A 27,603-nucleotide genomic window follows, 5' to 3' on the forward strand; every position below is an offset into this window, starting at 1 on the left:
TTTTTTTTTTCTTAATTTCTGAAAAGAAATTAAGAAATTTGTACGCGAGCCACAGATTCGCCACCCATCCCCTAGGCCTAATAACATTATGCGCCCTCTTACAATCGCTTGAATATATATTTGTAGTGAGTTATATTTTAAAAATAAATTTAAGTTTATTGCTCATAAATAAAATGATACTGATTGTTAAGAACAACAAAATAGAAAATGAGTACGCAAAAGAGTAAGGCACACCCCTAGGCTATAAGTACAGTGGTATTGATCAGTATTTATGGAAGAAATATTCACCTGGACTACTTTTTGGTTGTTCAGATGTGTGGCTTTGAAGGCTTCAAAGTAATAAATACCTCGTTCTCTAGATTTCGGGCATTACGCGTTATTAGCATCCTACCTTGAAGTTATGGAGCTAGGTAAAAACCTATCCACCACCTCCTCTAAGTTGTTTATTTTGGAATTTGCTTGATGGGGGGGGGGGCAACATTCTTCTTCTCAGTCCAAGCCAGAAAATGTGCATCCTTCTTGCAAAAAAAAAAAAAAAAAAAACAAAGTACACGGCAATAAAAGAGCTAGAGATCAGGAACCTAGGTGCCAGAAATATAAGAAGGAAAGTTGGTAGTCTTTTTGCTCATGCTGTATAAGCGTACTTCCTCGCATCATTTTGCCACTACTAATCAATCTTAGAAAAAGACAGTCTTACTTGGGTTCAGGTTTCCACTGTTGAGATCCTTTTCAATCTTGGGTCTGGGTGCGTTACACCTTCTTGCCCTTCTCAAGGACCGTGAATATAACCAGGGATTGTGTTCTGATGAACGCCTGTAGGCAACTGCATCTGAACGTTAGCTTACTGATACAGTTATGTAATAAGAAGGCGCGACATCTTTTAATGTTTCCCTCTTGACAAAAAGTTTGATGGCGGTGACACCAGTGGGAAGTCAGTGCCACCAAAGGAGTTTGCAATCTTAAACTTTTTAAAAATTATATACTACATAGACTTGCATGGTAATCTAATAAAAATGCACTGAGTAGCCAATATATTAGGGACACATGACCCAGAGTGCCATGTAGTAGCATTACTATAGGCCACTTTATCGGAATATTCATAATGGCCACATGTCAGGGCATGATCCCCACAGGGTGTCAAAGCATTTCACGTGTACTGGCCTGTTTTAAATTGGTCCACAACTTCTTGGATTGGAGGATAGCAGATCCCTGCCACAAACAGCTTGTTCCACCCCATCCCACAAAATCTCAGTCGAGCTGAGATTCTATGACTGAGCAGGTCACCAAAGTATGGTGAAGACACCTGCATGCTTCTGAAACCATTATCAGACTATTCGTGATATGGCACATCATTTTGCTGGAAGAAAAATGATGTGCCATATCATAGGTCATCATTTACACGATGAACAAACTGCGCACACGGAAAGATACGCCTGATTGGTTGGTAACAGGATTCAAGTGGGCTGGCCTTCACTAGCATTAAGGAGCCTAACAGCAGTATTGACGCTGTATACAACGGGTCTGTTGATTTATGCTGCTGGTCCTTTCGTCAGCATGCAACAACGGAAACCAAGATTCTTGATCTTTCTCCACTCCTCAGCCATCCAATGTGGATGTTCCTGTGCACACTGTACTCAAAGCTGTTTGTTATTAGCATTAGTAGAGGTATATGATGAAAGCCAGCTTATACAGCATCAGCAAAAAAAAACTCTTCCCATTTCTCCTATCCATTTGCTTCAAAAGTTTGTTCAGTTCTTCCTTGAATTTATTTAAGCTATCAACTTCTACAAAGACAGATGGAAGTTTGTTCCAACACTCAACCACTTGCTCGCTAAAGGCAAATTCTGCACACCTATTAGCTGACGAGAGGAACGTGAGATCCTTTGCTGGTTATAATTTCACTTGTGGCAAGGTCTAATGCAAAGCGTTTACTGCATTTGAGCAACTGTATTCTTGTCTATTGACCAATTCTTTTCACCATCCATCAGCCTCTCACATCAAGCTGCCTTTAGTTAAAAACCGCTGTTGAATGTTTTCTGTTTTTTTTAGAACCAATCTCAGGACATTACTTATGTGAACACTATTAGGCTGGCAATATCCATAATCCCCAGGGGCTCACATCTGGTGAGTATGGGCTTGGCACACTCAGGGTCCTGAGCTGGATATCATCATTCTTCTCCTTCTTGGTGATTCCCTTCTACTTCGCGCGCGCTCTCTCTCTCTCTCTCTCTCTCTCTCTCTCTCTCTCTCTCTCTCTCTCTCTCTCTCAGGGTAACTCAATTGTTTTTTTTTTTTTTTTCGCTGGCGCAGCATAAGCTTCAGGCTTCCTTGCACCATATGGCTAATAAAAATACTTGCACCCATCCGTTTGCTGTCGAATATAATAATACTGCAATCGGTCGGTCACTTATATCGCCTTTTGTTAGTTCGCTCGCTAAACGCACAGCTTGTCTTTATGTTGTCTGATGCAGATGAATAATGCGTTCCCTACTGAAACGACCGATTCCTTGGATGGTGTACCTAATAAGATAGCCACTCGGTGTATATATTCATTTCATAGCGAACTTAATTGCAGTTTGTTCCCGTTCTGTATGTGCGGATGAATAAACTCATGGCCGGTTGTTAATTCAATTAACTGCATAATAAGAATTACCAATTTCATGCGTTCAAGTTTAGCGTTAGTTTTGAAAAGTAATATACACTCGCGAGCCAAAACATGACTACCTACCTAATAGTCTGTCGGGCCACCTTTCGCCGTGATAACTTCTTGTACCTAGCGGGGCATCGACTCCCCGAGACTGCAGAAGGTGTTCTCAGCTATCCTGGACCAGTTTCACAGAAGGACGTCCCAGAGTTTTCCAACGGAGTGAGGCAATGCTACGTTCTACCGTACATCATAGATGTTAGATGGATTAATGTCGGTGGAATTTGGCGGCCGGGGTTAGCACACGAAATACCTAGACACGATCCTCGAACCGTTCCTGCACAGTGCAGGGCTTGTGACACAGAGCATTCTCTTGTTAAGAATCCAGTACCATCTGGACACACGGTCACCATGTAGAACAAAACTTGGTCCGAAACAATTCCGAGGTATGATCTGGCGGTGAGAGCGTGTTCAGTGGGGGAGAGTGATGAGGAGGACCCAGTGAGGTTAATGAAAACATCCCCCAACCCATGATACCATGGCCTATTTTCATCCATCCGTGTAGTCTGATTGTAGCTATTCACCTGCTCGCCATCGAATACGCACCCATCCATTCACATGCAGCTGGAAACTTGTTTCTTTAGACCAGGCGACTGTAATCGTCCCGTGTCTAAGAACGGGCCCCACTGTAGTCGAGGTGTCGATGACGGATGGTCAACATGGGCACATGACCAGTTCATCTTGCAAATAGGCCTATGGAGTAGGCCTCTTCGCATGAGCGTCCGATGGATGGTGTGCTCGGAAAACTTTCTCTGAGTCCTGGTTGTAGCATGCTGTTGAAGAGCGCCTCCGTAGCCAGGTGGGAAGGAGCAGCAGTGCGTAGCACACGCTTCTTGAGTAGACCGGGGTTCGAGCCCGTCACCACCAAATACGGAGGATGCGGAAAGGTCAGGGAATGACCACCGCATATCCCGGAGCATTATGGCCTTAGTTGCTAATGCTCCTAAAAACAAAAAAAAAATAAAAATAAAATAAATAAAAAATAATAAGCTGTTGAAGGATCTTGAGACTTCTGTTGTCCCGGACGGCACTACAGAGACATGTTTGCAGGCCAACCGCCGTTCATTGCGAGTGTCGATCTGTGGGAAGATGGACACATCCAGTACATTTGCAACATTTTAAATTAAATTCTGTACGTATTTAATAAAATATTTTATCGCCTGCTACCTGGGTTACATTTTAATTGGATAACTTTGTAGTAATATATAACTATTGCATAGTTTCTCAAGCCACAAATAGAACAAATGCAGTGCTTTCAGGCGTCTCCGTGGCCAGGTGGGAAGGAGCAACAGTGCGTAGCACACGCTTCTTGATTAGACCGGGGTTCGAGCCCGTCACCACCAAATACAGAGGATGCGGGAAGGTCAGGGAATGACCACCGCATATCCCGGAGCAATATGGCCTTAGTTGCTAATGCTCCTAAAAACCAAAATAACAACAACAAGCAGTTCTTTCAAAATTTTTTTAATGCTAATTAAAATGAAAAGTTTTTTAATACTTCCTGATAATTCAAATTATATTCAAGATACTGGAGCGGTCGCTCATCTACATATTAAGTAGAAATGTTTGCAGGCTAACTTGCATGTTGTGCGGCTAAAAAAGCTGAGATTGACTAACTACAGACTCAATTTAAGAAGACTTTATAAATTTCTTCTGTCCAAAATTTCATTTCTCTTTCCAAATGAATAACACAGAACAATGTATCTGAAAAAGGAAGGCTGCAGAATAGACCTGCAAAAACTTGCTTTCAGCCAGAGTAATTGATTGTTGGAATAATCTTCCATCTGGTGTTGTCGAAGTTTGCAGTTTGAATAAGTAGGAAGGCTTATACAAATTGTTAGTGGATGGACAGATGAGGTGGGTTGATTTCTGGCTGGTGCTGTGTATGCTTACTTCTTGCACTATTAACTTGGCACTACTCTTAAAAAAAAAAAAAACATGACAGCTTCAGATCGCGACTTAGTTTGCTTATTCGGGTCACTTTTATCAAATTGAAATATAGATGTTTTTAAAGTGTAATGTCAGTGTCAATTAAGTTTCGATTTTGGGTTTAATCTTTTGCTGTTGCCGTTCTTTTCGAGTGCAATGTATTATGGCTGTACACGGTTGTGTTCTCGGGCCGATTTTCATGTTTGCTTAAAAACCTAGAATAACTTTCTGGGGAACCTACTCGTTCTGTCTGGAATCAGCTTGGACTGAATAGATCTTTAAAGAATTCTTCCAGTCTTGAGTGCGATTTTTTTTATATATATACTGTATATATAGTAAAGAATAAACCTGAAAGAACCATGCATCTATTGGTTGACTCAAATTTTTTCCCAGACAAACTGTCTCCTAGCATCCCTAATCATTCAGACTACAAATATAATTAGTAAATCATGAAATAAATATTGGTTTATATAAGAAGGAAAGTTGGTGAAGTCACCGGTTTTTTCCTTTTGAAGAAAATTTCATAATTAACAAGTAAAACAGTAGTATAGCTTTGGTTTCGAATGAATGGCCACAGTAAGGCGCTGCTGGCATAACCAACGACAAAGCTTCCAGTCGGAGTAGTAACATAACTTACTTCTCTGTGCTTCCAGTGTATTTTGCGTCGGGTTTCTCACTCATCATTACAATGGTCATAATTTATCGTGCGTGTGTGTCGAAAAATTAAAATGGTTTTTGCTACAAAAATCTTTAAAAACCCGAAATTTATGGAGCAGCGCTTGAACCAGAAAATCACTGCGAATAGTTACAAGAAATTTCGGCCGATCTTTACAATCGGGTCGGATCTTTGCGACAAGCAGAGCGAGAATAAGAGTCCCCTTTTCTGAAGATGTGAATGAATAGTCTTGACGATGTGAATGAATAGTCTAAAATCGGGAAACGAGTTTCCCGCCCCTCTCGGTAAAATCGGAAAACGATTTCAAACCAGCACTGCTGGGGGGGGGACTCGTTTCCAGGTTCAAGACGTGGTTAATTCTAATTAAAACCATCATCCCATGGATCTTGGCGAAATTCTTTACAATGTGGTACCCCATGTTTCCTTAAACTCTAACGCAAACAATGCTGGCTGTAGTTGGTGGAAAGATAGCTCTTTTCACTCTAATGCATACTACTGGTAATTAGCAGCCTGTCAGGGCAATAAGTGGGAGGAGCTACATTTGTCTATCATTGCCCATCACAAAGATCCATTCCAGTTAATCTTTACCCTCTTGTAAAGATTAACTGAAATCTATTACAAGCTTGTGATGTCAAAAGGATGAGTTTGGTTGAGACATTTCATTTTCTGAATGAAATGAAGGTCTAATTAATCTGGATATGGTCATCCGATGCATGGCAGCCTACTAAGGACAAGCAAACAAACTTCTCCCAGAAGGGCTTTCTGAGGGCCCTTGCATGCTGGTAAAAAATGTCAATTATACAAAAGGCAACAATTAATTTTACATTAATATAATCATGTTTTTTGAAATGGAAAAAATTGCACTTATAAACAAGCAGTTAACATATAGAAAATTTTATTTATTTATTTTTTCTGTTTATACTCCAGCATGACAACCAAGTCAGAGTTGACAATAAGTTGTCAATACAAATATCGTATTTAGTAGTCATGGGCTTGAATCCCGGTCCACTCAAGGAACACATGCTATGCACTCTTGCTCCTGACCACTCGGCGGCTATGTTTAGCTTGAAGGCTTCTAGTTATTCAAATAATAATCAATAAGAAACTTCTTTATAAAGATAACTTCCATCAAGAAGATGGGTTAGCTTTGTACACAAGTTATGTTATGTTCTTTGTAAAAACTAAGTTGTACAGGTTTTTTATTAGAGAAAATTGAGTAACAGCAAAAAAATATATTACAATATGGGCTGGTTTGTTCTGTAAATAGCAACTTGCTTTATTGCTTCTTTTGTAAGATCTTTCTAGATAAAAATCATTTAATGAAGCAGTATTTTTGGATTGGTGAAATGCAGTAGTGGCTTTGTTAGTATTAGAGCATGCCTAGATTCAGGGAGCCAATTGCAAGAATTAAAACTTGTTCTGCTCAGGCCCACCTTACTGGGACTATTGGTCTCTTTTTTGAGATTTGGAGTACCTTTTTTATTTGGTGCCCTTGTTTCATGTGTGAAGTTACTCCCTTCCTCAAAGATTCACCCTGCATAAGCAATTGGTGTTGTGTAATTTCCATTTGATATTTTAAGCTAGAAAATTTCAAAATTAAACCAACTTAAATTTAATAATTTAAGTTGTACAGTGAAACCTCTCTTAATAGATGAGAGATGTCTTGTGGACACTCTCACTTGGATCCTGGCCAGAAGTATTAGAAATTACGTATTAGAGGGCCTCTCTAAAACGACACTCTAATATGGATGCAGACACCTTAATAGGTTTCCTTTTGGTAATTTTAACCTCTATATGGGACAGTTTTCCCAGGTAATTGACACACATGCATTTTTGTTGGTCAGTAGCATTTGTAATGAAGGCAAGTGAAGGTCAAAGTTATAGTATTGCTAATTAGACTTGTGATGGCCACGGATTGCTCATGGAGCAGATGACACAGTATGTTGTTAATTTACTTGCCACTGCTAGTAAGAAATGTTTACAAATTTTCTTGGGCTGTCTGCAATTTTACCATTGTGTGTCACTTAGCAAGGGAGTGAAATTGCTTTCAGAAAATAAGAAATAAATAAAAAAACAGTATTGTAGCAAGTCTGTATATAAGATTCAGTTTATACCTACATACATACAAGTCTCTGCCAGTGGACTGAATATATAATTGTGTAAATAGAGTACCTGATACAAATCTGAAACCACTTTGGGTGATAGGGGACATCTTCAATTTTTTATTCACCAACTGGAAAATTGTGCTCTACGATAGATGGTAGCATAATCACAAAATTGTAATCATTATTCACAAAATTGTAATCGTGGTGGAATATTCCAACCATGAGGTGTATGTTTTGGTTCAAGCTGCAGTCTGCCACCTGTATGCATAAATTTTGAACGTGGTTTAAAAAGATGCCACCAATATTCCTACAATTATGGAATGGTACAGAAAATTTGTAAAGGATGTTTTTTGTGCAGTTGTCCTGGAAGAGGTGGTGGTCTAACAAAATTCAGTGAGGGCACGGTGGAGTGTGGTTGAGGAAATTTTGCACAAAGCCCAGGGAAATCCATACAGTGTGCCAGTTGTGAGTTAACATGTTATGTTGCCACCTAGAATGAAACCATGCAATTCAAGTTACAGAAGCTGTTGATCAATGGGGAAAAAAACCAAAAGGATGGAAATTGTTCTTAAATTTCTCTGCAATTACAGTTTTGTGATTGTGCAAGGTCTTACACCGGGGGAACAGTAACCCCAAAATAACTTGTACATTTTGTGGAGTTGAATGAAAGTCAGTAATGGAAGAAAGGGACTTGGGAGTTGTTGTGTTCAGACATGAAGTTCTCAGAGCATTGTAGACAGGTTGTAAGGAAGGCCCATGGTGTCCTATTGATGATTTATCAAACAATTGCTAGTAGAGATAAGGACATAATTCCATTATATAAAGCTATTGTCAGACCAAACTTCGAATACTGTTTGAGCATGGAGACTGAATCTAAAAAGATTAAGCTTCTTGAAAGGGTCCAGAGACAGGAACTTGCCTCATGAGAATGGCATACATATGAGGAAAGACTTCAAATATGTGGGTTGGAAACTAGGCACCTTAGAGGAGACTTGAGGTGTTTGAGGCTCTGAGTGGCAAAAGTAAAATGAATGAGGACTAAGTTTTCATGGTTATAAATGATTCTAGAAATAGGGGCTATAAATTCAAGTTATTGGAGGGGTTAGATGTTTAGACTGGATTGCAGGAAGTTTTTTATTTTAGCCAGCAAGTTATAAATTACTGGAATAAGTTACATGGGTGGTTTGAGGCTGAAAGTTTGGAGAAATTCAATGGTCAGCTGGATAGTTATTTATGGGAGGAGGGAAATGCATAGGTTGTCATTTCCTTTTCTTTTATTTATTTTATATACTATTTTATTTTTTTGCTGGTGCAGCATAAGCCTTAGGCTTCCTTGTACCATATGGCAATTACTAATACTACAGTACACATTTCTGACTGGTGAATAAAAACTTGATGCCCTCTAAATTAGAAGTGGTTTCAGCTTTAAGTGTCCTGTTCGTGCAGTAATGTTTTAGTTTTGTAAAGATGACATTACTATTATAACTGCTTCAGTGATGATGTCCAGCTTTTTGACAGGGACAATGGCAATTTTTCCATGCAGTCACTTCTCATTTTCACTTGGCAGTGAGAAATGGTGGTCATTTAAATAGCTTTTGCCCAGGAAAATTCCAACCAGTATATTCCTTTTGAATACTGTCCATAATTTTCCTGAGCATTACATCAATTGCGTATAGTTTACCCATAGGTGTAACTACGTAAGTAGTGTAAAGGCATCGTTTAATTTTATCTCATATTGTGGCTACCTTCACAATGAGATACCAGGTATTGCACTACTTCGAATAAACAATGCTTCTCTAATATAGGAGACTACTGTTATTTATTCTCAGTGGGCACCACCACCACCTAGATGGCACTGTTTCGGAGCTTGTGTAAATTTAATGTGGGGAAAAAACCCATTGGACTAGATCTATTAAACCAAACAAATGAATTATAAAATTCTAGCCTGTATCAGAGCCTAAGATCTAGATTTTTATCAAGAAAACTGAATTTTGTGTAATAAACAAAAAAAAACCCAGATGGGGTGTATTTTTTTTTCAAATAGCTAAAAGCAGTACTTTAGATGAACCTCATCTTCAACCAAACTGCACAGAAGAGGTGGCTCTCCCCACCTTTTCAGAAACTTATTGGACCCTAAATGCCATTTTTCCAACTGTAAAAACCTTTGCATGGAAGCAGACAGTTTGTTTTAAGTCCCAAAGAGATCCCCTAAATGTCCCAAACCTTTTCTGTTTTCGAAGCTTCCACACATTTTGCCTCTGTAATTAAAACTATCATGAACTTTTTTTTCTTGCCCAAAGGATGATAGAATTGCAAGTAAATTACCTCCTCCAGTGTGAACTGTCTTATCCTAAAAATTTTACAAATTCTCTTCCAAACTTCCTGTGCAAATCAACAGTAATAAAATAAATGATACACTGTTGTTTCAATTTCGGTACAAAATTGGCATAATCTGTTGCCTGTCTGACTAAATCTATATGTGATATCTTTCACTGGTATATTTCTGTAACCAACCCCCCACAAAATCAATATGCAATGGGTAGTTTCCACCAATTTTTAGATTGTTTAAAAAAACAACTGCACATTATGGTTTCCTAAATTTGGCTTTTCTGGATTTTCTGAGTTAAAGTGTCCAGTAGAGTTGTTTTAAACCACCCTTAAAAGGATCTATATCTTTCTCCCTTAACTGCATGCACATATCCAGAATTTTTTTTTTGTAATATATAGGAATTGCCTCTGCTTTTGGCCCTAGATAATTGCCACCTTTTAATTAAGGCTGTATTAAATCCCATAAAATACTTTATCAGTACCGATACGAAATGGCTAGATTGCACCATATTAGCCATGTCCAGCAGTCTCTTACAGCTACACCTCAAATTAATTTTTGGAATACTTATTCCCCCATCTTCCCATAGTAAAAAATTTCTGCGCTATCTCTTGCCATTTTTCTCCCCATAGAAACTGAAATGTTGGAATGTAAAATTGTCTCATTGTCCTAGCTGTGATTCCTGTTATAAACACCGTGTATAAGATTATAGGAAGAATTACGGTTCTACCAATGATGGATTTTTTTCTCAAAAGAAAACTGTCCCACTTCCACTCTCTTAAACTTTCCTGTATTTTAGTGGCGAGCCCTGCTACAGGTAGCATGGGACTCTACTCTCTCTAAATGGAACTTCCAATATTTGAATTAATTTATCTGACTCAACTTCTTGTTGTGCTAAAGGTCGATGTGCCCATTCCCCCTAACAATTTGATCCTAGTTTTATCTTTGTTATGTTTAATCCTGACTTCTTACCAAAAGATCTGAGTGACAAATTCTTCCACCACATAACTCGTATTGAGAGCGGCGGTAACATCATCTGCATACACTATACATTTACACTGTTCTGCCGGCTTTGGTAACGGTATCCCCTGAATGGCCTCAGTTCTGTCTATTCTTCCCAGTAGTGGTTCTAGTGCTAACTTAAATAACAAAGGACTAAGCGGATGTCCTCCACGTAGTCCTTTGTTATATGCCCTCCCTTAACCAAAAATTTGAAATTAAAGAAAACCCAGGAGGTGTGCTAAAAAAAAAACTAAAGCCTGGTCAGCATGCCTACCCCCCTTCAACAATACCTGGATACGCCACTGCTGTTAACTGTCCAGCAGACTTTAAAAAACCATGGGAACAGCAGGCATGTCCTGCTTTATTTTACCAATCAATTTTTTTTAATAGCTTGTCTTCCAAGCAGATAAAAACAAACTGAAAACTCCATGGGAAGTTGCCATAGTAGAGAGAGGGAGGGAGGGAGAGGGAGAGAGATCCAGTTAAAAAAAAGTTAATGTGAAGGTCAGAAATGAATATTATATTGGAGGAATACCAAAATTCACATGTCTAATTCTTATAGAAGTTTTGGTGTATATCATACACAAGTAAAAGGACTGGTATGAAAGTAATGCCTCCTTAATTTTTTGCTTTCAAATGTGGCACCGTAGATCATTTCATGTGTCTTGAGTGGTCACTAGAAGTCTAGTATTCACAATACTGAGTGGTGCTGTGATCAGTCTTGTGAGTGCAGCACACAGTTCAAAATGGATGTTACAGATATATGTATCAAGGAAAGAGTGGTGATTTAATTTCTTACCAAGGAAGAAGTGACTCCTATCAAAATCCATACGTCTCAATGTTTATAAATAAATAAATTTTCTATTTATACTCCTGGATGACCAAATAGTCCAGAGTTTACAAGAGCAGTCACGGGCTTGAACCCCGGTCACTCAAGGCACGTGTACTTATACACCCGTGTACCTGACCACTAAGCTACAGCATATCCCATCCAGCTCTTGTTATCAGTGACACCAGATAGCAAGAGCTGGATTAGCATGCTGATCAAATAGGACCACCACATCACAACACGTGAATTGTGCGATGCAGTAGGTATAGGGAAACCTGCTGTAATAACCATCATAAAGGAACTAGGCTACAAAAAAGGTTTGCACTTGGTGGTTCCCAAAAATGCTGAGACATGAGCAAAGAAGCCTAGAAAGTCATCTGTACAGAACTTCTCCAGTGAAGGAGAGGGTTTTTTCAGTCACAGGTGATGAAACCTGAGTCCATCATTATGACCCTCACATGAAGAGACAATTGATGGAATAGCACCATCAAAATTCATTGTGCAAGAAGTTCAAAAGACAGCCTTCTGTCAGTAAAGTCATGGTGACAGTGTTTTGGGACAAAGATGGTCCTGCTTGTGGACTTCTTGGAGCATTGCACCACAATAAACTCAAATCAATATGTGGAAACATTGAAAGCCTGAATCCATAGTTCGACCAGACAAAAACTTTAATTAGATTTTTCTTCTCTGTGATAATGCATGACCCCACACCAGTCTGTGCACGATGGAGACCATTGCAAAACTGGTGTTCTTCCTCACCTCTCATAATCCAGATCTTGCACTTTCTGACTATCACCTCTTCAGCCCACTGAAGGATGCATTCTGTGAAATTTTGCAGATGACCAGCTCAAGAACAGTGTTTGCAAAGCCCTCAGAGCAAGAGTAAAGACTTTTTTACAGGATTGGAATACAGTGTCTTACTTAGATGGCTGAAGTGCATAGAAATGCTGAGATGGCTTTGTGGAAAAATAAGTTTATTAATGATTGGGGATTAATTGATGTAAAAGGCATAGTTGTAGGAATTAAATTTTCTGAAGAAAAAAATAGGAGGCATTACTTTTGTACTGCTCCTCATACATCAGCTAAAGGCTTAAATTTAACTATTAAAGTAGTGTACTATTGAAATAAGAATTAAACTTGAAATAATTGTATTCATAATGCTGCTATAGTCACATAGATGTGCACTTGTCTCGCACATGAGAAGGCATAACAAAACTCTGTATCTAACAAAGCAGTTACTGAGTTGCAGATGTTCTTGCAACCCCAAATAAGCTATATGGTTCCGATGCTGTATGTCTGGATTTTTGCATGCATGTGCAAATACCACTGAACTTAGATTTTCCACACTTGGTTTGCACAACTGATTGCAATCAGCATTCAAATACCACCATGGGGGGGGGGGTTGTGAATCTTGGAGGTCCCAGAATTTGTAGTTTTGCCATTGGCAACCAGCTACACAAATAAGAGATTACATGATTACATTGTGGGTCACATCCCTGCATTGTATGGTGCAGGAGTGAATAGCTATTGCTTTATAGTGGAATATAGAGTAATTAAAGTAATTCATAATCATGTATATCAACTTAATAAAAATTCAAGGCTTAAAGCCTCAGGGAAATTTACAAACATAAGTTAGTGCATGTACATATTTTTACACAGTAAATTAAGCAAAGTTATTATAGTGGCTTCGTTGCATTTACATCTTATATTGTAATTTGCAGTTTTAGCTCTGAATTTAAGTATTTAGCTACTGTCCACAATATGGCATTTCTCATATTATGGAATTATTTCACAACCAGGTTATCAACTGTTATACCATTGGGTACCTCTCTACCTACTGTTGAAGGGCCGGATAGTCCCGAAATGGCTGTCTGGGTGGTGGTACCCACTGAGAATAAGTAACAATAGAAAGCATTACTTATTTTAAGTATAACCACAGGCAACTTATTTGGCTGTGGAGGGAAAAGTTTGTTACACAAACCTGTATTTTAACCATGAGGCATCACTGGTATAATCTATCTCCAGCACTCAATGATCCTGATATCTGCTGCACAGATATGATTTGTGGTGTTATAGACACTGCCATGGTAAGAGATACTGCCCCAAGACTTTATAAAAAAAAAAATCATTGCATTAAATAACAATTTCAGATCCAGCCTTCATATTTTTGAGGTGGGGAGGGTAAAAGCAGAGCAGAATTCTCTATTCATAAGCAATACAGAAGTAGAATATGTATACGGAATAATTTTTGGAGGATATTTCTCTGCCTCATATTTGAAATTTTCAGAATGCCCTTAATGTCTCTGTACCAAATTTGGGAGGGGGGATGCATTATATTGGCCCCTTGTTCTAAATATATTTCATCTAAAAATCAAGTCTGCACCTATGAAAATATTCTAGAAACTGTGTTGCATTACAATAAAAATTGTTGTGATATTACAATAGGTTGTTGAATTTTCAGCATCCATCACTTGTTCACATGATTTTAATTCCCCCAATGTGGGCACTTGTGCATGGTGAGGAGGTTCCCAGTGTTTGCTATGTGCTACAACCTGTGGAAGTTAAGAAAGGAGGATCCTGGTAGTTGAGGGGCCTGGCTTCATGACACTCTGGCTTCTGCTTTGATAAGATGATTCTGTGATGATGAGATTCTGATTCACTCAGGATCAATTGGCCAGGGGACCTTCCTGCTAAGGTCACTCATATCAATGCCACATGCCCTTAACCTAATGGTTAAGAGCTGTAGGTTAGGTACCTCTGGCATTCCATTCCTGGGAGCATTTGTTTGTTGAGTAGTAGGCATCCATTTGTGCTTTGGTATGTGGAGAGTCTGAGCTCCCCACTAAATATTTTTTTCTGTGATTTCAACATGGCCCCTATCAGAAAATAATTTTTAAAATATAAATTTAATATTTATTTATTATATTAAATATGTTTAATCCTTTTATTGCCAGATAAACATTCTGGTTAATATTTCATGCCACAGTTAAATTTCAGGATAAGATGAAAGTTCCTTAAATGTTCTTTGATAGATATGCTGAACAAAAGTAAATGGTGTTCTTTGTATGCTAGTATCATCATTAAAATTGTAGTTCTTTATTACTCATATTCCTACAACCAAAAATGGAAGCACAGGTCCACTTGGGGATACCAGATGATTTCTTCTTAATTGGAAATAACCTTTGAGAACCCTCCCCCCCCCTTAATACAAAAAGCACTTCTGCATGTATTTGTTTTGCAATAATATTTTATTTATAATGGCAGAAGTTATTTACTGCAAATGCGCCTTTTAAATGTCAGCAAATGCATATTTTTCATTCTGCATAATTGAAATCCAGATATCATATTTGAATGCGATTGTTAATTTGGTTTGTGAGGCCCTCTGAATAGGGATGACTCAAACCATGGATATCCTGTATTTAAGTATCAGTGCCCTAGCACTTGTTTAAAAAAACAGGATCAGTTCTACTTAAATTTGATACCTGATTTTGAATGTGAATAATACTTAATTGATTATTTCAGTTTTGAGAAATTTATTTTTGCAAACTAAATTTTACTGAATTTACTAATTCATATAATACTTATCTTTTTTTTTTTAAATTTTTTTTAGGTACTCCTCAAAAATAATGGCTACTAATGAAAGGATTCCTCTGTGAGTACCTGGTGCTTCTTTTTATCAGTGTAATTTAATATCCATTGCAAGATGCTTGTCATTTGAAGGTTGAACTGAATTTTGTTAATTTTTGTGTAAAGTTACTTGTAAATAATAATCTTTTATAATTAGTTGCAATGAATTCTGTTATAACACTGTCACTTGCAATGTTATTCTGCTTTTAGTGCTCTCTTCTTCTGACCCCATGGCCAGTCCTGTGAGGTGCCATGCATTTTTTTTATAGGGTTCAACAAAGAATAAATTGATTTAACCCACTTCCTTGATTTTTGGTGTTGAGAGACTTTTTCTAATTCAATATTGTTATGCTTTCCTCACTAGTACAGTATTCAGTATATTGTGTGTTCAACATAGTATCAGTAAATTTCATTAATGATAACATTTTATTATGCTAGTGCTGCATTAATGATTTTTATAATATTGAATATGTTTAGATTTAATTTAATAAAATCTCTTTATTCTTTTTAATAGCATGCAAAAAAAAGGTTGAAGATGCCAAGTTAAACTTACACAATGTAGTATATGGTATAGGTTTTCAACTTTCATATTAACTAATTAATTAATGAAGCAATGGTTAATATTTGCTTCATTAATAAATGTTACTACCAAAATATTGAAATTTAAAAAATAGCCCACAAACACATTGAAACAATTTAACTTTTCTAGATCCTGTTGCAGTAGCATACTGTCATTAACAACCCTGCCAACCTTAATCATCTGCAAACTTGGAGATGAAGCCTGATATACCTTCATTGATAAATACACAAAACAGTGGGCCCAGCACCAGAACCCTATGGTTCTCCACTAAGAACATTGTTCCACGTAGAACAGTGTCCATTTATTACCTCTCTGCTGTCTCCCACTCGACCGACCCTTTATCATTTGCAGCAACTTGCCCTTAATGGCCATACTGCTCCAATTTGTACAGCAGTCTCCCATGTGCAACAGCATCAAAAGCTTTCCTGAAATCTAAGTATATGATATCAGAATTATGTTTTGCATCCAGTTCCTTTTGTTACCACATAGTATGCAATCAAATTTGTCAGACAAGGCTTCCCTTTAACAAATCAATGCTGTGTCTGATCTATTACTGCAGTCTTGTCTAAGTGATCCTGCAATGCATCTTTAGCCAGTGATTCCATTTATTTTCCCTGCAACAGAAGTTAAACTAACAGGTCTATAATTATTTGCATCACCTGTTAAACTCCCTTTGTGAATTGGGGATACATTTCCCCATCTCCAGTTCATGGGGACCTCCCCTGAATCTAAGGATGCTCTCATAATTACAGATAAGGGTTTGCTTACTTCCTTCGCTGCCTCTTTCAATACAACTGGATAGACCATCTGCTCCGCCGGTGCCTCCGTAGCCAGGTTGGAAGGAGCAGCAGTGCGTAGTACACTCTTCTTGATTAGACTGGGGTTCAAGCCCGTGACCACCAAATATGGAAGATGCGGAAAGGTCAGGGAATGATCACTGCATATCCCGGAGCAATATGGCCTTAGTTGCTAATGCTCCTAAAAACCAAATAACAAACAAACAAACCATCTTTTATGTCCTCCACTTTTCTCTGTTGTTACAAAATCATTTAGCTCACTGTTAGTTTAGTAAGCTTCTGTCCTCCCTTCCTTACAGAATTCCTGTAAGGAAGGGAGGACAGAATTACGTGTAAATGTAGATGCCAAATACTTAGTCTTTCAGCTATCTGAGCAGGATCAACAGTTGAACCACCAACATCAAGTGGTCTTCATTTTGGAATGTGTAGATAAACTTCTCTGTAGAATTATCCCATTGTAGCTACAACTAAACTTGTTTCCTTTCAGGGGTCTATATTGTTCTTGAAATTAAGTTTACAGATCTCTCTCTGTTTTTTTATCATGTTTGGTATCACGTTTATGCATTACTTGAGTGCCATTTCATGCACATACATCATGGAACATCATTTAAGCAGACAATAAACGAGAGCTGTAAAAGGAAAGGCATGTGAAATTAATAACTGCTTAATATTGGCACTCTGAATTATGTGCTGCATTCTGTGGACTAATGTTATTAGTGGTGTCCCTCAGGGTTCGGTGTTGGGCCCATTGTTGTTTTGTATATTCATCAATGATATTGATGAAGGTATATCAAGCTTAATAAAAAAAATAATTTTCTGTTTATACTCTGGCACGACAACCAAGTCAGAGTTGACAATAAATTGTCAATACAAATATTTATCGTATTTAGTAGTCACAGGCTTGAACCCCAGTCCACTCAAGGAATGCGTGCTATACACTCTCGGTCCTGACCACTGGGCTACGTATGTCAAAGTTTTCAGATGATACAAAGGTTGGCACAGTTGTTAATAACAGTAATGGCAGTATGCTGCTGCAACAGGATCTGGAAAAGTTGGGCAGATGGGCTGAGACATGGCAACTGAAGTTTGCAATTGACAAATGCAAAGTACTGCATATGGAGTTAAAAAAAAAAATTTTGTATATGCCCATAAGTAGTTGTGATAAGATTGAAACAGTGTATTACACTTTTAACATTGTCACCAGACAAAATGACACATTATTGCCACCTCTCAATACACTTTTTCAGGCCAGTTTTGTAGAAGTCTTCTGCCTGTCTTCAAACCATGACTTGGCAGCAGAAATCAGCAGCAAAGTGTTTTCCACAAAGAAAGGACTTCAGGGCAGGAAAGAGGATGGAATCACAAGGTTGAATGTTCAGGTGCATTATCATGGAGCAGGCAGACACTAGTCATATGCAACTGTTGATGGATGATATTCTCCACAAATCCTATTCTAATTTGGAGCTCTGCAGTTAGTTCTGTAATGCTAATATGGTGATCTACCAGGATTAATGCCTCAATTTTTGCAACACTTTATTGTTACAACAATTGGGCATCCTGGGATTTCTTCATCCTGCACAGAGGTTCCACATCTGAATGGTTTATACCAATATTCAATGACACTAACCTGGGCAGTCTTCTCCATAAACAGTAACAATTTCTTCATGGATTGTTTTGGATGTTTTCCCTTGCTTGAAAGAGTGAATTGAATCACTGATCTGTATTCCATGTTATCCATTGTGACACTTCATTTCATTCAGCACTGCAAAGAAAAAATATTTTCAGATCAAAAACAGAACTAGTGTAGTTGCTATAGAGAATAAGGTATCAAATAAATTTCATCTTTCTGTCACAACTACTTCTGGGTGAATATAAATTTTTTTTTTTTTTTTTTTTTTTAAGCCCCCTTCCTTGTAAATGCAATGGTTCCTTAATACCCATACCAGAATTAATGTCATGCTACCATGAATTGTTATTTTTTGCATTACTTTTAAAAGGTAACATCAACAAAAGAGTGATTTAAAAGATAAGACAACTGTGATAGACTTTTTTTTTTTTTTTTGGGACTTACTAGTCTCATCAGATAACAGGCCAGTCTCTATTGACAATTCTCTGAAACTAAATTTCTGTGTTGGTATATGAAGTTAGAACTTTGAAATTATAAAATAACATTCTAATTTGGCTTCTTCGAAATTATTAAGAGTATGATGTATTTTATTTACAAATAGCGCAATTGTTTGGCTGTGAGCATTAACCATTACATTTACTATGCATTTTAAATCCTGTTGGCAAGGCCGTGTAAATGGGGGTGTATTGGATGTGCCATACCAGGGCGCCCGATCTCAGGCTCTCCAATCAAGGGAGCCATAAAAGTCTCAACATGAATAAATGAGGCTTCTTAATCCCTTTTGCATCTGGGCCCCTAAGTACCTTTGCATTGCCCTGCCCATTGGCATTAAAACATGGAGGATGAGAAAGTCTTGACTTTCAGTGTTGAAAAGGCTAAAACAGTATATGGAATTTTCAAAGTTCATTCTTCTCCATCTAATGCATGCAGAAACAATTACATTATCTAACTTGATTCCATAGGAAGAAGAGGTTTGCACTTCTTGTATTCTCCCCACTTTTGTCTTTTCAAAACCCTAAAAATAGGGTGAATGATGAAAGATATCTGATACTTACCAACCTACTCAAAAGTCAATTTTTTATCCACTAAGGTGTCTTATTCTTTCTCAAGATGACCTTGCTCTCAAGAGCTTGTAGTTAATAATGTTAGCACATTGATTCTTTCCTTCCAAAGGAAACTGATTTTCCAAATTAATGCCCATTTCATTTTTACACACATTGTTTTCAATGACTTTTCTTCAGAGGAATTTTGCTGCCCCCCCCCTCTTTCCATTGAATTTATATATTCTTTGCACTTTTCCAATCAGACTTTTCCCACTCATCCTTGAATGCCTTTCTCTTATTTTAATTTCTCTTCTTAGATGAACCTGACTTCACTAGCTGTACTGTTTCTCCACTATGTCAAAAGTGTGCATGCAAAAATATATGCAGGAATTACAATGTACTTGTAAACACTACTCTGAATTGATTTAGAGGTGATTTTAGACAATTGTACAGAGTACATAGCTTGCTGAGATGACCTTTTCTCCATTGCAGCTCATTCTTTGGAGTTTTTTTGGATTTGCAAACTTAAATTCTGAAAGATAAGATAAAAAGCATGTATCCCAAAGAAATGAGCTTGTCTCACCAAGCAATGTGTACTTTCATGATTCTAAAAGGCTATTTTAATGTAGAGCGTGTCACTACTACATTGATAGCTAAAATGGATAAACTGTAATCTTGTTGTTCACGAGGGACATGTAACTTGAGCAGGACTGATTCTTTCAATAGAATGAAACTATAATCAACAGATATTTCTTTATCTTTGTATTTTCATGAAAGTTCTAATTAATGTTAGCAATAGCCTTCCAGAAAAATATTGAAGAATATATGAACTTTATTTCCTTCAGGTTGTCCAAGTGGTAATAAGTTAAGTTTTAGGCAGTGGTAGTACACAGTGGCATAACTATGCCAATGTGGTGCATTGGGGCCCACTGCCTTCCTGCCCAAAATAGAAAAAAAAAAATTGAGTTAAAAATGAAAGGTGTTTTTTTTTTTTTTTAGTTATGTTTATGATAAAATTTACTATGTTTATGAACAATTTTTTTTTTTTTCACAAGAAGCCTGTTTATTGTTAGCTAGCTACACAGCACAAGCGAAACTTCAGTGAGTAGAGGTGAAATGGTATTGGTATAGCGGCTGCTTCTAGAAAAATTAAGGAATTGTTTTAAGGATTTTCTTATTTTTACCAAAACAAATTTTCAGGGGGCCTACACTAAACTTTGCTTTGGGACCCACTTTTTCAAGTAATGACACTTGTAGTGCAATAATTTTCCACAAGCATCTTACCTTTAGAGGACACTTAAATTACATCTGCAGTGTACATTATTTACATAAGTTTTCTTTGTGGGTAATTAATTAACCATTTGGTCACCCCCTTAGTTCTCCAGACAGTTCTTTCTAGTTTACCCTGCTTCAGTAGATCATCTGTACTACTACACAGATCTAAATTCAAAAAAATTATCTGTGCAGATATGATTTTTTTATCTTTGTTTTCAGTCTCAATTCTGCCATTTACTAACATAATCCAGTGTTAACCTGCTTTGGAGTAACTGTTTGGTTATTGTTTCCCTTTCCTCTTGGCCATGCTTTACCAGCATAGTCTCCATTTAGCATTTCTTATTTTCACACTCTTTAAATAGGTTTTTCATAAGAGACTACTCTAATCAGATAAGTTTATTTGTGGTGTTCATTGATTGTGTTATGAACATTAGAAAAATACAAAGAAACGAGCTTTTTAAGAAAAAAAGTTTCTTGCCTTTGTGACCTCTGAATTAACTAATGATTGTTTCTGATTTTATTTTCAGAACTCTCTCTGATAACTTTGATACGTACGAATCAATAGTGTCTAAAGAAAATGCTATTATTTATTGCTGTCATGGTAAGCATCCTGATGATTGCTGTCAGAATGGAATTATTGGTGACAATGGTAACATTCCTACTGATATAGAAAGAATACGCAGGCTGGTAGGTGTATTTATGTAATAATAAGTTAAGAACAATATTTAGAATAAACAGTTATTTACTTGATTTTTCAGCTCTGAAAAATCTTTCATCCAGAAATAATATCAATTATGCGTATTTCTGTTACCAGGTTTCTTGGGTGGGGGGGGTTGAATTAAGTGTCCTATAAAGAATTTCTGCCAGCAGAATTTATTTTTTTTATTTACACACAAAAAAAAAAAAAAAAAAACAATATTGTAGAAAACCTACATGCCTCTCTTCTCAGAAGTTTGTTTCCATTGAAGTTGGTTTAGATTGAATATTAATTGTTGCAACCTCACGAATTTATCACTATTATTGGTATTCTCTCATTCCAAGGGTAGGTTTTTTTTTATCTTGAAAAGTAAAATTCCTTTGAATCACAATAATAGATAGATTAACAAATTTGATATCCTACATAGGAAAACAACATCCAGTGTAAATTGATTTCTAATTGCAATGCTAAACATCAATTATCATTATCTGTTCATTGTTGTATGAAAGTGTTCTTTTAACTGTTCTTTTTACTTAACAAGTACAGGTCACTGTTGAAAAAAGCCTTGAATTTGGGTTGAATTTGAAAGTGTCTTCAATTCTGTCTAGACATGATAGGAGGGAGTATATGATGAGAGCCTTGTCAATCATTAGGCCCTGGAGAGATTGTGCAAAGCTCGATGGGTAGAATTTTCCGCAATCTGGTCTGTGCTTGTTAATAGGAGAGAATGCTCTTACAGGGATGGGATACACTTAAATAGAAGGGTGCAAGAATATTTGCTGATGCTATCGAGGCAGTGTCAGGTGGGTCCAAAAACTGCTAGATTGGGGGATATATGGACTAATAGATTGCCAGTAGCCACTGGCAAAGGTGAAAGTGATTCTTGCACTGCTTCTATCGGAATGAGCAGCAGCCTGGAAAACAAGATTCAGGGTATTTCAGTGACTGCTGGGAGTCATTGTGGTACAAGTAAACACATGGTTGTGTTAGGATAGCTAAGAATAAGAACAGGCACGTGTATACACCAATGCTAGGAGTTTGGTAAATAAATTTGATATATTTGAGGTGTTGCTCAAAACATCAAAGGCAGATATTGTTGGGATATCAGGTGGTGTCACACAGATATAAGGAATGCAGAACTGGAATTTGGGGAGTACAATGCGTACAAGGATAGACAGGATAGGAAGGGAGGAGTCGTTATGCTATTGTTTAAGAAAAACAAAATCCAAGGAAGTGTAGCCAGTTGATATCGCTGGAAGGTGCAGTGGCTAGTCAGTTTAGTGTGACATAATCATTGGGTGATCAAAATTGAGAGTTGGAGTGTTATTAGCCTAATGACTTGGAGTATAATCAGAAACTGTACAGGGAAATAGTGGACCAGTAAATCAGAGTGTCTTATAATGGGAAATTTTAATTTCCAAGATATTGACTGGAATTTGTGAATTGGCCACTCGCACACTAGCAAGGCTTTTGTGGATTTATTGGATGATTGTTTTCTACATCAGCATGTTCAGGAGGAAACTAGAGACAGTAATACTCTTGATTTGATTATCAGTAGTGATTCTTCATACATTAAAAATCGCAGATAAAGTAACCACTAGGTGGCAGTGATCAGTGTGCTGAAGTGGGATTTACTCAGAGGTAACTACCATCAGTGGTAAAGGGAAGGGTTTTTGCTTTCGTAAAGGTGATTACGGTAGTCTGACAGTATTTAAATTCTATATGGTGGGACAAACTGGTGTTACCAACAGCAAACTCAAAATGGGAAGCATTCAATGAATTAATCTTGGAAGCTACTAGGCTTCTCATGCCAACTAAGACATTGTTCTAGATTTAGGCCTAAATGAATGTCAGATGTACTAATTAGACATGTGACAGAAGAAAAATGCATTGGATACCTATAAATTAATGGGTGACGTGGAAGCCTATGATAGATATAAGCTGTTCTGTAACCAAGTCACAAAGGAGATTAGGCAGGCAAAGGCAGAATATGAGAGATCTTTCGCAAAGGATGCAAATAAAAACAGCAAAGAGTTCTTTACTTATGTAAACTGTGGAAGGAAGGGGATAAATCAGATTGGTCCACTGGATATTGATGGTTCAACTGTTGATGATCCAGCTCGGGAGGCTAACAAAGTAAATGAGTATTTTGCATCTACATTCACACATGAGGAGTTATTCAGGGAGGGGAATGCCAGAGGTGAACTAAACTTTGGCAGTGAGCTAGATGATTTTGTAATAACTGAGAGGATAGAAATTGTTGAAGATAAACATAAAGATGCCTGGGGTGGATGTGATCTATCCAGTAGGCAGCAAAGGAAGTAAGCAAACCCTTAGTCATAATTATGAGAGCTTCCTTCTACTCAGGGGAGGTACCCATGGACTGGAGATGTGAAAATGTGACCCCAGTTCACAAAGGAGGATCACAGGGTGACAAGTAATTATAGACCTGTTAGTTTAACTTCTGTTCCAAGGAAATTAATGGAGGCACTGGTTAAAGAAGCACTGCAGGATCATCTAGACAAGACTTCAGTTATAGCTTGGACACAACATGGTTTTGTTAAGGGGAAGTATTGTCTGTCCAATTTGATTGGATACTATGATGTGGTCACAAAGCAACTGGATGCAGGAAATAACTTTGATATCATATATTTGGATCTTTAGCATTAGTAAAGGCATGTGTTACAAGAAAGCAAGTTTATGCAGCATCAGGCAAAAAAAAACTTCCACTTCATCCCTCCGTTTGTTCCAAATACCTGTCCAGCTCTGAGCCTTGAATTTATTTAGGCTATCAACTTCCACAACAAGGGATGGAAGTCTGTTCCACCAACCAACTACCTGCTGGCTAAAGGCAAGTTTCCGCACATCTATCCTACATCTGTCTTTCCTCAAGGCGCCTCCGTGGACAGGAGCAGCAGTGTGTACCACATGCTTCTTGATTAGACCAGGGTTCGAGCTGTCACCACCAAATAAGGAGGATGCGGAAAGGTAATGGAATGAACACCGTATATCCCCAGAGCAATATGGCCTTAGTTGCTAATGCTCCTAAAAAATCAAATAGCAACAACTTTCCTCAATTTGAATTTATGCCCTCTCAGGTGATTATTCTGAGCAAGAGGAAGAATCCCATCAGCATTGAGCATGCTCAAATCATTCAAGGCTTTATACACCTCTGTAAGATCATCTTGCTGGTGCCTTGTCTCCAGACAATAATTTGCAAAACTTAAGCCCTTTCTTCATAAGAGCAACCCTTTGTTCCATTCACTAATCTTGCCCTTCTCTGTACTTGTTCCAGCAGCTCTACATCCTTCTTGAAATGAGGCCTCCAGACCCGTATACAGTACTCTAGGTGTGGCCTGGCCTGGCCATTGCCTTATATAAGCAATTAATTATCTCCTTTTTCCTGCTAGAAAAATTCCTATATATCATTGACAAGGCACCATGAGCTACTCTTGCAGGCAGTCTGCACTGCTGAGAAAACTTCATGTCTGCCTGCACAATTATCCCCAGGTTCTTTTCATTTTCTAGCACTGTCAGTGTAGTACCACAGATTTGATACATTACCCTGGGGTTACTGTTTCCCATATGCAGTACTTAAAGTTTGTCAATGTTAAACTTCATTTGCCACCTCTCGGGGCACCTCCGTAGCCAGGTGGGCAGGAGCAGCAGTTCGTAGCACACGCTTCTTGATTAGACCAGGGTTCGAGCCCATGACCACCAAATATGGAAGATGCGGAAAGGTCAGAGAATGACCACTGCATATCCCCGGAGCAATATGGCCTTAGTTGCTAATGCTCCTAAAAACCAAATAACAAACAAACAAAACAAATAGCCACCTCTCAGCCCATCTCCTCAACCTTTTCAAATCCTGTTGCAGCAGAATACTGTCAGTAGTGCCCTTAACAACCCTGCCAACCTTTGTATCATCTGAAACTTGGACATTAAGCTTGATATACCATCATCAATATCATTTATAAATACAGAAAACAACAAAGGACCCAACACTGAACCCTGAGGGACTCCACTAATAACATTAGTCCCCAATGAGCGCAGTGTCCATTGATTACCACTGTGTCTTCTCCCTCTCACCATCTCTTTATCCATAGCAGCAATTTGCCTCCAATGCCATACTGCTCCAATTTGTGCAGCAGTCTTCCATGTGCAACAGTATCAAAAGCCTTTCTAAGATCCAAATATATAATATCAAAGTTATTAGCATTAGTAGAGGCATGTGATGCAAGAAAGCAAGCTTATGCAGCATCAACCAAAAAAAAAAAAACCTTCCACTTCACCTTTCCGTTCTTCCGAAATACCTGTCCAGCTGAGCCTTAAATTTATTTAGGCTATCAACTTCCACAACAAGGGATGGAAGTCTGTTCCACCAACCAACTATCCGCTGGCTAAAGGTAAATTTCCGCACATCTATCCTATATCTGTCTTTCCTCAATTTGAATTTATGCCCTCTCGGGTGATTATTCTGAGCAAGAGGCAGTATCCCATCAGCATTGAGCATGCTCAAACCATTCTAGGCTTTGTACACCTCTATCAGATCACCCTGCCGGTGCCTAGTCTCCAGACACTAATTTGCAAAACTTGAGCCTTTCTTCGTAAGAGCAACCTTCGTTCCGTTCACTAACCTTGTTGCCCTTCTCTGTACTCGTTCCAGCAGCTCTACATCTTTCTTGAAATGAGGCCTTCAGACCTGTATACAGTACTCAAGGTGCGGCCTGACCATTGCCTTATACAAGGGAATAATCACCTCCCTATCCCTGCTAGAAAAATTCCTGTATATCATTGATTAGATGCCATGAGCTATTCTTGTAGACTATCTGCACTGCTCAGAAAACTTCATATCTGCCTGCACAATTACCCCCAGGTCCTTTACATTCTCTACCACTGTCGGTGTAGTACCACAGAGTTGATACGTTGCTCTGGGGTTGCTGTTTCCCATATGTAGTACTTAAAGTTTGTCAATGTTAAACTTCATTTGCCACCTCTCGGGGCACCTCCGTAGCCAGGTGGGCAGGAGCAGCAGTTCGTAGCACACGCTTCTTGATTAGACCAGGGTTCGAGCCCATGACCACCAAATATGGAAGATGCGGAAAGGTCAGAGAATGACCACTGCATATCCCCGGAGCAATATGGCCTTAGTTGCTAATGCTCCTAAAAACCAAATAACAAACAAACAAAACAAATAGCCACCTCTCAGCCCATCTCCTCAACCTTTTCAAATCCTGTTGCAGCAGAATACTGTCAGTAGTGCCCTTAACAACCCTGCCAACCTTTGTATCATCTGAAACTTGGACATTAAGCTTGATATACCATCATCAATATCATTTATAAATACAGAAAACAACAAAGGACCCAACACTGAACCCTGAGGGACTCCACTAATAACATTAGTCCCCAATGAGCGCAGTGTCCATTGATTACCACTGTGTCTTCTCCCTCTCACCATCTCTTTATCCATAGCAGCAATTTGCCTCCAATGCCATACTGCTCCAATTTGTGCAGCAGTCTTCCATGTGCAACAGTATCAAAAGCCTTTCTAAGATCCAAATATATAATATCAAAGTTATTAGCATTAGTAGAGGCATGTGATGCAAGAAAGCAAGCTTATGCAGCATCAACCAAAAAAAAAAAAACCTTCCACTTCACCTTTCCGTTCTTCCGAAATACCTGTCCAGCTGAGCCTTAAATTTATTTAGGCTATCAACTTCCACAACAAGGGATGGAAGTCTGTTCCACCAACCAACTATCCGCTGGCTAAAGGTAAATTTCCGCACATCTATCCTATATCTGTCTTTCCTCAATTTGAATTTATGCCCTCTCGGGTGATTATTCTGAGCAAGAGGCAGTATCCCATCAGCATTGAGCATGCTCAAACCATTCTAGGCTTTGTACACCTCTATCAGATCACCCTGCCGGTGCCTAGTCTCCAGACACTAATTTGCAAAACTTGAGCCTTTCTTCGTAAGAGCAACCTTCGTTCCGTTCACTAACCTTGTTGCCCTTCTCTGTACTCGTTCCAGCAGCTCTACATCTTTCTTGAAATGAGGCCTTCAGACCTGTATACAGTACTCAAGGTGCGGCCTGACCATTGCCTTATACAAGGGAATAATCACCTCCCTATCCCTGCTAGAAAAATTCCTGTATATCATTGATTAGATGCCATGAGCTATTCTTGTAGACTATCTGCACTGCTCAGAAAACTTCATATCTGCCTGCACAATTACCCCCAGGTCCTTTACATTCTCTACCACTGTCGGTGTAGTACCACAGAGTTGATACGTTGCTCTGGGGTTGCTGTTTCCCATATGTAGTACTTTACATTTGTTAATGTTAAACTTCATTTGCCACCTCTCAGCCCATCTGCTCAACCTTTA

At 38.3% G+C, this 27,603-nt stretch overlaps 1 protein-coding gene across 1 annotated transcript in view; it reads left to right on the forward strand.

The window, feature by feature from the left end:
- LOC150077777 (proton-coupled zinc antiporter SLC30A2-like) overlaps positions 1-27,603 on the forward strand; it is a 119,380-nt gene that overhangs the window by 40,286 nt on the left and 51,491 nt on the right. The window contains exons 2-3 of the mRNA XM_090384298.1: positions 15,182-15,223; positions 21,048-21,207. Coding sequence (XP_090240424.1) covers positions 15,198-15,223; positions 21,048-21,207 — 186 coding nt within the window. The 5' untranslated portion in view covers positions 15,182-15,197. The remainder of the gene's footprint in view (positions 1-15,181; positions 15,224-21,047; positions 21,208-27,603) is intronic.

This window comes from Mastigoproctus giganteus, chromosome 11, assembly GCF_048544385.1.
Source record: "Mastigoproctus giganteus isolate SK-2022 chromosome 11, ASM4854438v1, whole genome shotgun sequence".
Classification (NCBI taxonomy): domain Eukaryota; kingdom Metazoa; phylum Arthropoda; class Arachnida; order Uropygi; family Thelyphonidae; genus Mastigoproctus; species Mastigoproctus giganteus.